The sequence below is a fragment of the Poeciliopsis prolifica genome, unplaced genomic scaffold (genome assembly GCF_027474105.1).
Source record: "Poeciliopsis prolifica strain line A6 unplaced genomic scaffold, Auburn_PproV2 SCAFFOLD004, whole genome shotgun sequence".
Classification (NCBI taxonomy): domain Eukaryota; kingdom Metazoa; phylum Chordata; class Actinopteri; order Cyprinodontiformes; family Poeciliidae; genus Poeciliopsis; species Poeciliopsis prolifica.
In genome coordinates, this window is record NW_026562379.1 from 11676690 (window position 1) to 11693684 (window position 16995).

The following is a 16995-nucleotide window of genomic DNA, read 5'->3' on the forward strand; positions in this document are numbered from 1 at the left end:
CTCTGAAAGTAATAACTCACCATGCAAATTATCTATTTCAGATATTTACAGGTGTACGAAATCTAGACGCTCTGACAAATATTTGTGAAGGACTGGGTCATAAGTCCCAGAAAGTCACCACATACATTATGCTACCACCTGTCCTTGCAACCAAATATTCCTCAGTCAGCTGTTATTGGTATTGTAATAAAGCTGAAGTAATTGGGAACGTCTCAGCCATAAAGTTGTAGGCCACATACAATCACAAAGTGGAGTCAGCAGATGCTGAGGGGCAAAATCCACAGAGGTCACTAACTTTTTGCAAAGTTGTTAGCTGCAACCCACCAAACGTCCTCTGACCTTCAGATCTTCTCAAGGACGGTGTTGAGAGCTTCATTGAATTGATTTTCATTATTGAGCTGCTACGTCAAACCCTTAAAGCTGCCAGGAGAATGACACTTGTGTACGTGTATTGGGTCAATTGTTCAGCTTGGTGCAGAGGAGATTATAAAGTGGGCCTGATTTGGGTTAGTTCTTTATTTGGACAATATAAAAGAACTATTTACAACAAATGTGGAAATAAGGAAATAAACAAAATGTGCAGATGAGATGAAAAAACCCAAAGGGCTAATTATAAATCTCACCATAGGTAACTAAAAATTTCAGCTGAATAAACTCAAACTGACACATTAGAAGTGAAAATACAAAGTATGTCACAATCAGAAGATGAATGTTACACATGCTAACTGAATAAAAAAGTAAAAGTATAGAAAATAATATTTTAGTGTTACATTTACATAAAAGCCAGTAAACATTAAGTATAAAGAGATAACTTTCATCTTAATAGGCTGAATTGCTTTGACTTGAAGACTGTTAATAAAAAATATCTGCTAATTTAACAGAAAACATGAAACATGTCATTTAAAACTCACCTGAATGGAAATTTTGAAGCTTAGAAAACTGTCCAGTTGCTTGCTTTTAGAAATGTTCAGACTTAAATTAATGTGTTTGTGCTGAAAAAAAGAACAAAAATTAAGCTGGAGACAAAGAAACTTAAGGAGGAGATGCATAATGCCAGCTTTTGTTCACTTTTCTTTGTTTAACTGTGAATGGGATTGCTACCAAGGTCTTCCTCAAAGCCAGATCTCAACTCTGGATTAAAACACAAAGAAAATAGATACAAACATGGCATTGTCTCCGTTGGCTGTTTGGAAAACATGGTGGAATTGTGATCCTTGTGAGCGATGAAATTGTGAAACAGTTGGTGCTGGAGACCTCGAACAGCTGTGCTTATGGAGTGTACATGATGATGTCATGTATCCATGTGTCTGTGTAAGCAATAATTCCTGCTCACTGGACTTTTTTTTTAATCCCACTCCTGATATTTCGGCACAGAGCGACGCTCCTGCTACTTCTTTGATCTTTTCATTCCTTTTCACTTCTGAACTCTTGACTCCCACTCACTTGGACCTCTGGGGATTCAATCCCTGATTGCAGGGCCCCAAGGAACACTGCATGAGGCTGGGGATTTGAAGGTGTTGGGAAGAGCTAGTTGCCTAGGGGTTAGTGAACAGCAGGAGGAATCAAAGAGACCGCAGCTGGAACAAATGCCCAAACAGTAGTTAGGTGTAGAAAATAACAGGGGGTGGGGACCCAAAAACCAATGGTGGACTCCTGGATGATAAATGATAGTCAGGTTGAAGCTGATAATTCAATTTGATTTCCACTTAATGTTGGTTCAATTCCAAGACATAGTCAGAGGCCACAGAGGGTTCTTGTTTTGTTGCAGCAAAAGCAGAACAACTAAGGGATGAGTTACAAAGATATTGATTGGAAAAAAAAAAACATGATTGTTTACCATTATTTTGTATCTCATCTTGTTCTTTTTTCTTCAGCTTTATGCCATCCTGTATGTTTTAGACTTAGACATAGTTTATGTTATTCAGTTTTTATGACCTAGTGTACAGTAAATTTACTCTCCAGGGACCCCAAGGTCTGTATTCAGACAAACATGTGCACTCCAGATTTTTGTGGCTGTGCAGTTTCCAACTAGAGTGACAGTAAGATCCCCTAGTGAGCTTAAACATCCCCTAAAGGTGGCACCAAACAGGTAATAAAAAGGAAATAAAAGTGCATCAAACATTGAGGAAAGGAAGTGAAACAACAATGATGCTTGTTTTGAAATAACAAGTCCAATCCTAAAAAAAAAACCCCAAAAAACATTGGGATTTTTATGAAGGCCGTTTTGTGGTAATTCACAAAGAACCTGATGACTTATAACATAAACAGAGGTTTGCCATCAGTGGGCTTCTTGGAAAAAAAAAATTAACATGCTTGGAACTAAATAAAGTATTTGAATATCTACATTTAAAAATCCAGGCTAATATAATAATTCAAGTGAACAGCATGTCATTATTCTTACATTGTTTTACTTTTCTCAGAGCAAACAATTTATGTGCTCCATTCTCATTACTGGTTTCAATCAGGAAGATTATTGATTACCACTGTTTCTGTTGTATGTAATTTCCAGCTTCAGTATAAGTGAGAATAATAGTAATATCTAATGTTACATGAAGATGGCTTAAAGGGCCGCTGGCGTTGTTTAAAGACAATGGCTGACCACTTAAAAGAGCTTGATTGTTTTCCAACTAGCTGCTAACTACAGACCATCTGGATAAATAAAGACGACAAAGAGCAGCTAAAATAACAGTTCCTACAACCTTTTACCTGAATCTTACATCAAAACCCGGAAAGTGTCCCTTTAGCTCCAAGATCTAAATCTTTACAAACAAAGCTGCTAAATTCCAAGCATATGATTTGCAGATCAGACTGGCAAATGACTGCCCCTTTGCGTGTGAGTGTGTGTGAGATTCAAGCTAAAGCTTTGGAGTCAGTGCAGATGATTGGCACACAATGCAGATGTGTGGGCAGCAGATGCCATCTGTGGAGAAAGAGGAGTGGGTTTGCAATAGGAGGTAGACGAGGGGGAGGGAGATGCCCCTCCAGAAAGAAAGAAAAAGCCGATGGTTTGACAGAGGAATAAAGGAAACGATGGGAGTGTAATCAATCAAAAAGACTCCGACTCAAATAACGGGAGACAAGAGACACCACCCTCCCACTGCCGCCCTGTTCCGACCACCATCGCCGGCTGTCATCACCAGTTGAGGCTTTGCTACCATTGATTGAACCAGATCAAAAGCCTCCCCTTGGTTGCCTCCTCTGGTCGTTTAGGTTGCCAGGCTCGCCTTCATGGGGAAATGCAAGTGGAAATTCGTATTATCTGCATGTGGTTGTTAACAGCTGAGGTTTTGGGTCAGTTTTGACTGATTACATTGAAGCACCAGATGCTTTGCTTGCTTCATTAAAAAGTGGGCAGTCTCCGAAGAACCTTTCACCCAACAAAGACATGACATCACCGCCCTAGCTGACACACACCTTTTTGATTAATCCTCATACTTAGATTAAATACTGTATATAAGGTGTGTCTGTGAAAAGCAAACAGAGCCACAATTTAATACATTTCAGTTAAGGTTACTTTATTTGGATGGCTTGAATTCCCTCTATATGGACTTGAGCTTGGTATAAAAGTAACAAAAGAGATGAGAAATAGAGAGCTTGTGATCTGACAAGTGTGCAGTTTTCTTGTAGAAGCAGGTGAATTTTTAAGAAATTTTACCACATAGCTGTACAGTGGAAAGAAATGCATAGTTTTTCCAAATCTTTTCACGTAAAAACAGTTTTGTCTTAATGTACATTCAACTTCATTTCATCTGACATCCTGAAAAAAATCCATTGGTTGTAAGTCCTACATAAAATTCCTACCTAATAATTTTAATTTAATCTTGATATGAATCCACCTGTTTGGTGAAGGCCTTGGTGGTTTCTTAGAGAATGTTAGTGAACAAAGTGTCATGAAGACCAAGGAAAACAGCAGATAAGTCAGGGTGAAGTTGTAGAAAAATTTAAAACAGGGTTAGGTTGTAAAACAATATCCAACCATTGAACACTTCACACACAACATCAAACCTACAAAGTCAGGGATATCAACCAAAGTTTACATCTGGGCAAGCATAAAATGAATGGCAGAAGCAATCAAGATGATCACTGTAGCTCTGGAGGAGCTGCAGACACACTGTTGAAGGGGACTAACCTGTTTATCGGACAACTATAAATTGATCAGTCATCAAATCTGCCCCTGAAGGAAAAGTGGTAAGAAAAAGTCATGAAAACTTTTATTCACAGTTTGCCACAAGCTTAATGTTCTAAGTGTTGGAAATCTAACGCTACACATTCCCAAGAAGAAGCAAGGTGGCGGCAGCATCATGGTGTGGAGATGCTTTTCCTTTGCAGAGACCGGGAAGACAGAGTTTTTGAGAAGATGGATGCAGCTATGTAGAGTATAATCCTGAAAGAAAATTTGTGTGCAGAATACTTTAAGATTTTTTAAAAATGTATCATCTGTCAAAATGGTTGTAATATGTCAAAAGAACAAAAAAAAAAATCCAGATGACTGAATATTTGTCCATGGTGCAGTAAATGTTTCTGTCTACAGATAAATTTTTCCAACGCAGACACATTCAAACTTTTATATGACTATAATCACAGAAAGAGAGATTAAATTTTGTTTTGACTGTCCATCTTCACAGGAAATAAGCAGCCAAGCAACTGATACGGATACAATAATTTGCCCAAGGATAGTCAGGTGTGGCGCATGTTTTCCTGCTGAATCACCATGTCTGTAATCTATAAAAGGCCACATTCCAATTTAGCCGAGACACAATATTCAGGAGGTGCCAGTTGTGGTTTGCAGATCCTTCCTGTGCTCACCGGCAGCTGTGTGTGCTGATGCGGAACGCCCTGACCTGCCCACACAGAGGCAATCTCCTCTGCAGATCATTGAGAGGTTTCCTGCCAACGACAGCAACGTGCCCTTCTCCTGGGAGCGTCGGCCGACCTGTGTAGGAGGGCATAAAAGTGAGAGAGCACCCTGAACTAAACCTCAGCCGATGGACACAGATGGCTTCTCCGCAAATATGAACAAAGTGGTCTTTGTTAGAAGGAAAAGGCAGCGGTACCATCATTGCCTGCACACTATAACACCAGGTCGGCTTTGAAACTGTAATAATGAGGGGATTTAAGGAATTAGATCATTGATAGACAAAGATCAAACACTCAAAAGCTCAAAGAAAATTTACTTACTGCCACACTAATTTGATCAAATAAAAAACGTGCTATAACAAACTGCTTTAACCAATAAATATTCGCAGTTAAAAACTTTAAAAAAAATTTTTTTGGGCCAAATCCCAACAAAAACTTTTGCATTTAAAATTCTTGAACTGAAACAAATAAAATAAATTAGCTAAAATTAATTTTTGTGAATTGTTAAGAATATTTTGTTCCTATTATGAACAGGAAGAAAAAGTTAGTTTTTGAAGAGCAAGGCATGAAACTGAAACACTGAAACGTTTAAAATACAGAAGCCAGGTGTAGCGTGAATGAGCTGTGACTTCATCAGGGTGAAGCAGCTCAGGTTGCTAGCAAGTTTGATGTTAGCATGACAGCTAAACTGAATAGCCAAAGCTGAATAAAGATAGACATTTTACTCCAGTGCAGAAACTTTCTTAACCAAAAGTGTTTTACTAGTTTTGGACTTTTACAAAATTGTTGTAGATTTTTTGGTATTACATTATGACCACCTGCCTAATAGTGTACTGGTCTCCATTTTGCTGCCAACATAATGATTGAGAATAGATTTCATTTGACTCCTAAAGGAGTCAACCTTTAGGTAACCAGAAACAAGATGTTGGCATCAAATCCTTTGAGTCCTGTTTGTTGTAAGTTGGGCTTCCATACATAGGGCAGTTCCCACAGATGCCTGATTGGATGCCTCATTATCCCGCTAACGGAGGGCACAAACATACTGAAGAGTTTACATGATGAAGAGCTGATAGCGGCACCTCTAACATCACTACTTTGTTGTGTGCCTTCATAAAAACATTAAATGAAATCACGCAAAATCTCAGGAAGAGGATTGTGGACCTCCATCTTTGTGTACAATTTCTGGATGCGTGAAGGCATCATCTCATTGAACAGTTATGCCCATGAAGGTGCAATGGTGCCAGTCAAGAAGGGAATTGGATTCTGTATCTCAGCAATGAAATCTTTTTCACTTTCTTAATAATTAGTACTTTAGCATTTGATCCTATTTTTGATATTTTAGCAGAACTGCTAAAAGACAATGTTTCTCTGAAAATCAAAAGTAGATAAATCTCATGTAAGAAAAATAAAGTTTGACAAGATGAAATTCTGAAATTATTTATGTCTCTCAGTTTATGCTTAATCTTGTGAAAAGCTGTGGCTCAAAATCACAAAAAAATGCTGTAAATTTAGCTTTATAAAGAAATATAGCAATTGTCCATTTGAAAACAAAGACTGATGTTCAAAAGAAATCCTATGTTAACAACAATGGAAAAAAAAACACATTAAATTCTGGACATGCTTACACAGCGTTAGCCTTGAAAATTCTAGAAATTGTGCCCCAGTTTATTTAATTAAAAACTTGTCATGAGGGTTTGTTGCAAATGGAAGACAACAGAACTCACTAATAATAAAGTTTCAAGAATCGTCTTTAAATTGCATGACTTGACTTTCTCATTTATTTTAGCTATTTGCCATAAAAATAATTGTTTTAATTATTATTTAATGATTTTATTAACTCGCCCTAAAACAGAAAAATATTTTCACAACTTAATGTCATAGTGTAAGAAGGAAATATGCTTTTTTATATAAGGGAATGTTACATAGACTTTATATATCATCCACTATTAAACACCATGATAACACAATAAACTATTAGAGGTTGTATTGTTATATCAATACAATCATTTGTTGTACTACCATTTTAAACATATCACTATACTGTTTTCTGTTGACATACTGAAACATCAAATCCAAACAGCTTATGTTTCTAATTTTTTATTAAGGTTTTTATTTAACCACTTTGCAACATGACATTGAGAAACTGACATTAATTTATTATTATTATTTAGATATGTTGCAGAATATTTGATGTCTTCTGCAATGTGCTTTTCCTTATAGTGTAAAAAAAAGACAAAGGGACAATATTCAATAAAGGTTTGCCACCGATCTCAGAGCAGCTCGTGTCAATTTTTACAAAGTGCATCACCGTGTAATGCAAGGGAAGGTCACGCTCCTGCTTGTTCTTTAATCCAATTCCGAGGCCAGAACAGGCGTCGATCTGTCCGCCAGGTGGCGACCTCGGGCTGATGAGGCTCACCTCGGACTGCAGACATGCAGGATCAGCACAGTGTGACTGTTGATGAGCGCAGAGGACAAGAAGAGACGCACTCCTCCTCATCCATGAACCGACTGCTTTATTTGTAGCTTTGATTGCTCATGTAAAGTAAGAGACGAGCTGGTGTTCCCGAGCAGAATAAAACTAATTAATCTGCTTACAGTTCATTATTTGATTCCAATTGGCAACTCACAAAATCATGTGTTTTTAAAACAAACAAACAAACAAAAAAACACCCTGCAGTACCCCTCTGTGAGGGGGTTGATAACACTTGAATAGGGGAGCAGTTAATGATTATTTGCACCCCGCTTCCTTGTCCCCGAAGTTTCCTCCTTGAATTGTCGAAGTGAGCGTCAGGGCGCACAGACACGCCTCCAGCCTGTGGATCGCTCGGTGCGTCTCTCTCCTGCTGTCCGCTTCAAACCCATATTCCGCTGGGGAAAGTCAGAGGACGAGAGAGAGGGAGAGTGGGAGTGTGTGTGTGTGTGTGTGTGTATGAGAGAGAAAGAGAGGGAGAGAGAGAGGGAGCGAGAGAGCGGGACCAGAGAGAAGAGAAACGCGAGAAAAAGAAGAGAGGAAAAAGCCAAGCCGCGTCGCAAATGGCACTCATGGCAGGGATTTTGTTCACGGTCTCCGTTCTTATTTCTGGGATTTCTACTCTCGGTTCATCGGCACGGATATACCCACCAAATGAAGGTAAGAAGACTACAGCAGACTTTAGACTTCATCCACCCTCCCAGCTCCGCGCCGTCCCTGTGCTTGTGTTTGCGCAGCGCAGACCTCGCACTCCTTGGCCCCTCGTTGCGTTTGCACGGGGGCCCCTCAAAGAGTTTAACAAAGGAAAACACAGTGACCATCACTTTTTTCCCTTGAAGATTCGGCGCGTAAGAGATGTCCAAATGCGCATTGCTCGTTTTCGTCTCGGCTGCATGGAGACCCTGTGTGCATGAACACATCTCGCTTGTGGTCCCGACGCAGGCTGATTTGTCAAGAAGAAGAAGAAAAAAAAACTGAGCTGATCTCTAGACAAATTGCGCTTAAATGTTGTCAGCAAAGTGTGAATAAAAATTACATTAAATAAAAATTCAGGACAAAAACTCCAGAATGAGAGTGAAAGGAGCTCCGGACCAAGAAGTGTGAGAGCTCATCGCTCTCTCTGTCACTTTGTGTTTTGAAGGAAGAAGGCGACGAATTAAAAAAGTTCAAATGCGCGATCCTGCGCGTGTAAGATATGTATGATACATAGGGGAAAAAAAAAAAAAAAACAAAAAAAAAAAAAAAAAAAAAAAAAAAAAAATATATATATATATATATATATATATATATATATATATATATATATATATATATATATATATATATATATATATACATATATATATATATATATATATATATATATATATATATATATATATATATATATATATATGTATATATATATATGTATATATACATATATATATATATATATATATATATGTATATATATATATATATATATATATATACATATATATATATATATATATATATATATATATATATATAAAAGAGGTTCAATAGATATATAAAGAGGTTCAATAAAATCGTCGGAATAATGCAAAATGTTTACACCAAGATGGTTTGGCTTTAACTTTTTCCTGTCTGGGATGGACATCTTTCTCTTCGCGCAGCGTCTCTTTTTGTTTTTTTGTTTTTTTTCAGAATATTTTTCTCATTCTGCATTGACTCACACAGACGCACTCATTTACACTTATTTTAGTTTTCTACATGAGAAAGATTTAACACTTTTGTTTCCATGGATTTAATTTCTGTTAATCTACAACATTTGCATATTGTACTTTAATGAAATTAGCTTTTCGGTGCAGGAGATGAGACATTTTACGCACACTACTTGCTGCCGTTTTGTCTAGAAAACTCATTGCGATTAATGCTCTATTGAGCTATTATGTTATGTTTAAAATCTGTTTTAATCTGTTTTAATTTTAGACTCTTCATATCTGCATTTGGAACATCTCCAAGCTTAAATGAAACACGTTTAAAACAATTGAGAGCCATACACCAATCGCTATAAATCATTCTCCTCAACGACAATCAGTCAGCGGCAATCACAGCAGGGAAATTACGCAGAACACGACATACGCATTGACAACAGCAAATTTAATTTTAATTCCCTGCCCGCAATGATATTTCACATGTGCGGGTATTTTTCAGTTCGACTGTTATTTGGGTGAAAATTAGGAAGCCATTTTTCTTGCTGTGCTGGTGTTGTGCGGACACTCTGAGACTTCCATGCTTGAACGTCTCCCATTCTTGTTTTCCAGTCACGTTATTGGACTCCAGGGCCGTACAGGGGGAGCTGGGATGGGTCGCCAACCCGACAGAAGGAGGGGTATGTATGGCAAAAAACTGTTCCACCGAGAGAAGATATCCATTATTTGCGGGAGGTGTGGGAGAGGCGGGTGCGATAAATAAACAGTCCCCCCTGATAAGAGTTTTTTCCTGGTGAAACCATCTCAGGAATATCTGGGTTGGATATTTGTCATTTGTCTAATCTGCCAGGGTATTCAGTCTTCGAGGCACAGGGATTGTCATATATAATAACCTTGAGTAAAAATGCCACAATATTAAAACAAAACAAAAAAATAAATAATTGAAAACAAATAAGATTCAAATAAATAGCAGGATCTATTCGTAGAAAGGTGTCGGTTATCCAAGCTACTGCATAAATAATCAAATATTAATGTCAGTTAAGCATATATTTATTTGCTCTTTATTTTTGTTTTGTTTTTTACATAAACTTGAGGAAAACTTTGGAAAACATCTCCAGCAACCAGGGACTACATTTAGAAGTAATTAAGTTATATCTTGTCATTCTATCCTTCAGAGAGTAACACAAGTCTAAGAATCTGATATTTAGTGATAATTTAGTCAGGCTATCTGCACTGGTAGCCAGCCTACAGTATGATTTTAGTTACCTACTTATAATAACTTTACCTTAGGAAGAGTTTTGGATGGGGTTCCTTTATGTAAAATGTAGGTGCCATGTTTCAGCCAGCTGACTGGCTGTGCACAGCAACAGGTGGAAGTGGGGTAATTCTGTGTTACCCAATGCTCCAGACAACCATAACAAAACTCCCTCTGGCACTTTTTCTGGCATCTCGTTAAACAGACTTCAGTGATGGTAAATTTGAGCGGATTTGAAAATGTAACTTTTAAACCTTGGCATCCTTTGAGACAGTAACTAGGCCATGCCTTGGAGTGAGATCATTTCATTCAAGGTAAACCAAAAATTTTGATCAAATAAAATGTGAGACCTTACTTTACATGTGGAGACACTTCAGTACACCTGGAGGGTCCCATGAGTTTCCAGAGTCTGCTTCAGGAACCCACACAAACCCCCCATCTCCAATGCCAGAAACCCCTGCTCCCCTTTCTGCTTGCTCCCCTTGCCTCTAACCACTCCGTAATGGTCAGATGCAGGGGCTGATACTGCAGCGGGTGTCAGGTTTCCTGAATAGACGTATTGAATTGGTCTTTGTGGAGAAACTTTATATCCCTGTCCACCATTCAGTTGAGGAGGGAGGGAAAGAGGAAGAGAGAAAGAGAAGGGGAACTTGGCAGCTTAGAGAGGGTCCTCTGGAACTGATGAATAAGGCGGAAAGTGCCATGGGCTTCAGCCCCAGCTCCGGCTACAAACCAGAGAGGAAAAGGGTCAACTGAATGTGTGATACCCCACTCTACCTGCCTCTGATATTAGATATCAAAGCACAAATAAAATTTGGGCACCTCCTCCAGCTCTACAAAGGGTACATTTTGATAATGTGTTTAATTTCCTCAAGAATCCGAATGAATAGTGGCTTTCATTAGACAAAGACTTTTCACTCCTTTTTAGTTGAATTGCACAAATAAAAAGAGAAACACAAGTGAACCATATAAAGTTTAAAAAGAAAAACTATATCATTTACAACAATTTGGCCTGTTACTGAATCTAAAATCATCGACACAGATGTTAGCTGCTATACTTTTGACCCTGCACAAACAATTCTGAGCTGCGCTTGGGTCCTGCTATCGGCCATCTTATCACAAACCATTGATTGACAGGGTCCTGGCAGCTCCTGCGAGCCTGCGCTCACCCTCTCATTATGACCAATTGATCTCATTCTGCCTCTTTCCTGCTATCAGGGAAAGGGGCAGCCTTATCTCAGCAGCGCTAGATTTTCACAACAAAAGGGGAAGGGTGGGAGGGTGTGGGATGCAAAGGGAAGGGATCAACGTAGAATAAAACAGCAGGGAGTGATAGACGTTTTCTCAAATCATACAGCTGCAGCTATATTTAGTATTATCCCTTCCATCTCCTGGGAAATAAGGTTTTAATCCAGAGTGTTTACGATTAGCCATTGAGTCATATCTGCCAGCATCGCCCGTATCTCCCATCATCCCGGTTCTATTCGTTTTTGTATGGTTTTCCAAATAGCGAAAGCTACGCCAGCCAAAGGCTCGTCTGCTTCTGTTTACAGTCCGGCTCAGTCAAAGACTCTTTTTAAAACACAGTTAAAAAACTTGAGGAAAGCATAGTGCTTTGAGCCTCTCAAGATGAGGTCCATATTTGCTCAACAGTGCTCTGTTGAGAGGGGGAACTATATCGTAAGTAAAACAAACACTCCCCTTTGGCAAAAATAAGCCAAATCGCACAGGGTAAAATAATCCATGCACCTCACATCAGTACCTCCCTTCTCTTTATGAGTTCATGCTAACCTCAGTGAACATGTGCGTCTCAGTCTACAGGTCTCTCTTGATTATAGAGACACAAAGCAGGCCAAAGCCCATTAGATCGTTAGCACTTGTTCAAAGACTTTCTGGATCTGTGCAATGCGGTGATGGCATTCTTTCCTTTATAACTACTCTAATGTTCTTAAACATCCACACAATGTTTGTGTGTGAGCTGGGAATAGATTTTTTTCTGTATCACTCCTAAAGTAATTGTACTGAAGATCATTGAGGCATAAACCTCATTACACACTCTTTCTTTCTGATACTTCCGTAAAGGCAGTGAATAAAAGTGGCTTTGTGATTCCATATTAAGGGCTAACAAGTCCATTAGGTGTAATTCATAAAACATGCATTAAGTTAAGCAGTCAGCTCAAATATTGACTAAAACAGGCAAATGCTCCTTTGAGGTTACATTACCTCATAGTCATGTTAAGCATTGCATAGCCCATTATGATTATGAGATGTTTTTCAGATGTCCCTAAACCTTAACAGGTTTTTTTTTACTACTTTTTTATTATTGTTTGTCGCATACAACATAAGTTGTAAGATCCATCAAGTCTAATTTATTTTTGTTACATTTTTTTGTCTTGGCCTTTCTCCAGTGGGAGGAAGTAAGCATTATGGATGAAAAGAACATCCCCATCCGTACATACCAGGTGTGCAATGTCATGGAGCCAAATCAGAACAACTGGCTCCGTACTGACTGGATCCCCCGTGGAGGTGCCCAGCGTGTCTACATCGAGATCAAGTTCACCCTGCGGGACTGCAACAGCTTGCCAGGGGTCCTGGGAACCTGCAAGGAAACCTTCAATCTTTACTACTACGAGTCCAACAATGACAAGGAGCGCTACATCCGGGAGAACCAGTTCACCAAGATAGACACCATTGCCGCAGATGAGAGCTTCACTCAGGTGGATATCGGGGATCGCATCATGAAGCTGAACACGGAGGTCCGGGATGTGGGTGCCCTGACACGGAAGGGTTTCTATTTGGCATTCCAGGATGTTGGAGCATGCATTGCCCTTGTTTCTGTTAGGGTCTTCTACAAGAAATGTCCACTATCCGTGCGAAACCTAGCCCAGTTTCCTGATACTATCACTGGGGCTGATACGTCATCGCTGGTGGAAGTTCGTGGCTCGTGTGTGGATAATTCGGAAGAAAAGGAAGTTCCTAAGATGTACTGCGGAGCTGATGGAGAGTGGTTGGTGCCCATAGGGAACTGTCTGTGCAACCCTGGATATGAGGAACGCAATTCAGAATGCCAAGGTAAACAACTGTCATTTTTTTTTTTACTTTCTTACTGTTTTCTTTTACCTAATTCTAAATGTTTACATCAAACTAACCCCTCATATCCTGATCACACTCATCCTTTAGTAATGTTCCCTTCCCCCCACCTGTAATTCTTTGTTTCTATCCCCTTTGTTTTGTCTTTGTCCTCTGCTTTCCTTTCTCAATTTATCCACCTAGCAAGCTGCGGGAAATTTTTATCTCCTCGCTCACTTGCTTTTTCCAGTCTTTTCATGGTGTGCTTGTGTGATAGAAGTAATGATGACTGTAAGTGGAGTAATTAGCAGGCCCACTGGGAGGTGTTGTGCAATGGGATGTATCCCAGGAGAACCGGTGAAACTGGGAGTGTAGCGTAGAGCTCCAACTGGTTCACACTACTGCTGTGTCTTTCACCCCACCTGTTCTTTCTCTTGCTCCCAATGGAGCCCAAAGCTTGAAATGGAGATAGACAGCTTTGGTAAAAGTGGGAAAGAGTGAAATAGGCTTTACGATTCCAAGCATGTTTGAAAGGAGTGAAAATGCTGCGGTGAGATTGGGTTGAGATGGCGATGTTTGTTTTGAAGGACTATCCTTTTTGGACAATTATTCCAAAATCAGATTGTTGTGACTCTAAACTTGGACCTTGAGCAAAGATTAAAACTTAATTTTAGAGTTTCCTCTTCTAGTTTCTTTTTCATTTCTGTAATTTCTTCATATTTGCTCAGTCTTCTGTCTGTTTTTTATGCCCAGTGTAAAGTGAAGCACATGTGGCACAGCACTATTTTTTGTGGATCGTGTTGAGTGTTTTACCAGTCTGACCCAGGGTTGTAAGCCGTCCTGGAGGGCGGATGCCAGTTTTGCTTCACTGCTTTATTGGTAGACACCTCCAACAAGCCCATCACCATCACATACAAAAAGCAGTGAGCTGCAGCAGCGAGGGGTCAGAGGCTGGGCACGGGTGATTAACAGGAGGGACGGACCACTACACCTCTCCTAATTTACGAGGGAGCCTTTATCTTGGAGAACTAATTGCATGACAAACAGGTCTGGTGATTTAGGGGTGCCAGTGGCTGCTTGGGGGTGGGGACGGGTAAAAGGGCTCAAGTAGTCACAGATGGGGCATGGGGGTTCTTTTCGTATATATGGCCAAAAAAGGCTTCCCTGTTACTGGTTTCAGTTGATTCCCACCAGGTTTTCCTTCCTGAAGTAAGGAGATCAAAACATGGTTAGTTGCGTAGCTGATGTAATGCTTTTTTGGCACACTGTAATGCAGTTTGTGATCATACCACCAAAATTTTTGGAAAAAGTAAGGTCTGATCCTATTCTTTAGAAATGGAAGTAGTGTCCTTATCAGAGTAATTCCTGTTGAGAAAAGTAGCCACTATAGAAAGCTGTATGGAAACACAACTATAGATTCTATGGGACTAATGCAGTCTTGTTATACTTTTCCAGCCCTATTCTGACACTGCTTGTTTTTAAGCCAATGTATCCATTTAGCTCACATATCACTGCAGCTCCTTGATTGTGTTTAAGTTAACAATGCCAGCCAATCCATTACCTTTTAGCTTCAGTTACAATGTTTATATTTTAACATTTCACTTGCAGTGATACTCTGGGTGACATGTCTCGAGTGCAGACTGAGCAAATGAACTCTACTGACTCCTGGGTTAAAAGGTGCTGCTCAGTATTGGTTCTCAAGTGCACTGATGAGCTGGTTAATATTCCCAAAAGTGACAGGCTCTATAGGAGAATGGCTCCACATCTTAAAGGACATGTTGACCAAGAAACTCAGACAGAAGCTAGTTTTGGGGGCAGGGTGGTTTTCGAGGCCAACCTGAGGGTTTTGCTTTTCTTGATGTGTGTTTTGTGATTTGAAAAAAATATAACTAAACACTGGGTCAGTGTGCACTTAGATTAGATAGTAGTGCAGCCTCATACTTAAAGGTGTTTTGTGCTTGCATAGTATCGTTGTTAGAAGGTGTGCGTTTGTAGGCTTGTGTGTCTTTTCTCTTCCTGTGTATGCGTGAGGTTACAAGGGCACCTTGGCCCCTGGTTCCCAGCCTAAGATGAATGGACTCTCCTCCATCATTGTTTGGGTGACAGGAGAGCCGACTGAGGAGGGTGATGTTTGGGGAGAAAAGGGAGCTGAGGGGGAGCTTATGGGGCACAGAAGACTTGCATTCTCCTCCCCTGGTTGAGGTCAGAGGTTGCCCCCTTCTGCATCCATCTTACTGCCCTGTCTGACAGGATTGTGGATCCAGGATTGATTAAGACATCAGGATTTTGACAGCTGTGTCGGTAGAGTTTGTATGTGAGACTATACTCAACATAGACCTGGGTGAGTATGGTGTACCCCCAGGCCGAGGCAAGAGGGACAACCAAGAGCAACTGAGGGCTCAGGGCCCCCCTGTTCTAAGGAGAGGAGTCTGTCTGTTTGTGTTCGAGAACCATTTCCCTGTTAACTATGCCCCTCACCCTCACTACCCTCATCTCATCCCATATGCTCTGTAGGGATGATAAAGGTCATGGAGGACTCTCGCTCCTCATCTGGTGAGGAGCGTCTTTACCGTTGAAGGTTCTGCAGGGTAGATGAAGTATTTGGAGGAAGACATTAGTAAGGATTCTGTAGGCCATTATAAAAACATAATTATTGCCTCTACAGCATTTTTGATACTGAAAGAAAAAAACTTTCTTCCAATAGTCACACATAGCAGGCATGTGTGCTTTCATTAAAATCAGCGGATTTGAAGTTATGATTTATTTGCCATCATGTTGTATAGGTTTGTGTATGTTGAGGATGCAGCCTTGTTGAGGCATCAACAGTTTCATGTGACACTGCAGATTGCTTGCTCGCTGAGCTGTGAACAGGTTTCCTGCATCTCAGTCAACACACAGCATGTCTTTTGTTTCCTTTGTGAGATTCTTGTCGGCAATTGCATTCCCTACCCGCTCAGTATGTGTACTTAATTTTTTTGGAAGGATTTTGCAATGTGTTTGGATAAATGAGTCTCATGGACAACACTGTCATGTTCGTGTGACTAATTGCGCTCACAAGACGTCACCATACATAATTCTCGTTTTCATGAGAACCAAACCACGACATTTTAGTACTGTTTTTGTGGGAACAAAATATTAAAGTATTTTCATTTTCACAAAAAGTACAAAGATGATATAAATCAAAAACTGTTTTAAAATTTTTCTTTGATCAGTTTACGATTCTTCAGTCCACGTCGGACCAGTTTATTTATTGTGGTTTCATCCTAGTCTTTATATATGGTTATGCTTAGAAGAAAAAAAAAACTTAAATGCAATTTTTAAAACAAATTTAATCAATGTTTCACAATGGTAAAATCTATTTTATATTCTATTTCATTCAGCTATTTTAGATTGAAACAATAAATGCACAAATGTGATTAAAAACCGTAAAATTAAAACTATTTTTTGGCACCAGTTGGAAGATTAATGCTAACTTTAGCATATTTAGAGGCTAATGATTACCCAGTCAGTCTCACACTGAGACCGTATTATGATTTTCAAAAAAAGAAGACACTTGGACCAGTCATGACACACTTCTATTATATTTGGTCTACTTTCTTGTTGACATGCTAAACATCTTCTTCTCTAATTTGGGCATATTTCTGTAGATGACCTGTGAAACC

The 16995-nt window shown here is 39.5% G+C and overlaps 1 protein-coding gene across 3 annotated transcripts in view; it reads left to right on the forward strand.

Annotated features, from left to right (window-relative positions):
- The first annotated feature begins 7631 nt into the window (after positions 1–7631).
- The window catches only part of epha4l (eph receptor A4, like), a 65118-nt gene continuing 55754 nt past the window's right edge, over positions 7632–16995 (forward strand). The window contains exons 1-3 of one of the 3 annotated variants that reach the window (XM_055028002.1): positions 7632–7990; positions 9622–9689; positions 12673–13336. In XM_055028002.1, coding sequence (XP_054883977.1) covers positions 7894–7990; positions 9622–9689; positions 12673–13336 — 829 coding nt within the window. In that variant the 5' untranslated portion in view covers positions 7632–7893. The remainder of the gene's footprint in view (positions 7991–9621; positions 9690–12672; positions 13337–16995) is intronic. The other 2 variants (XM_055028001.1, XM_055028003.1) reach the window with 2 other exon arrangements.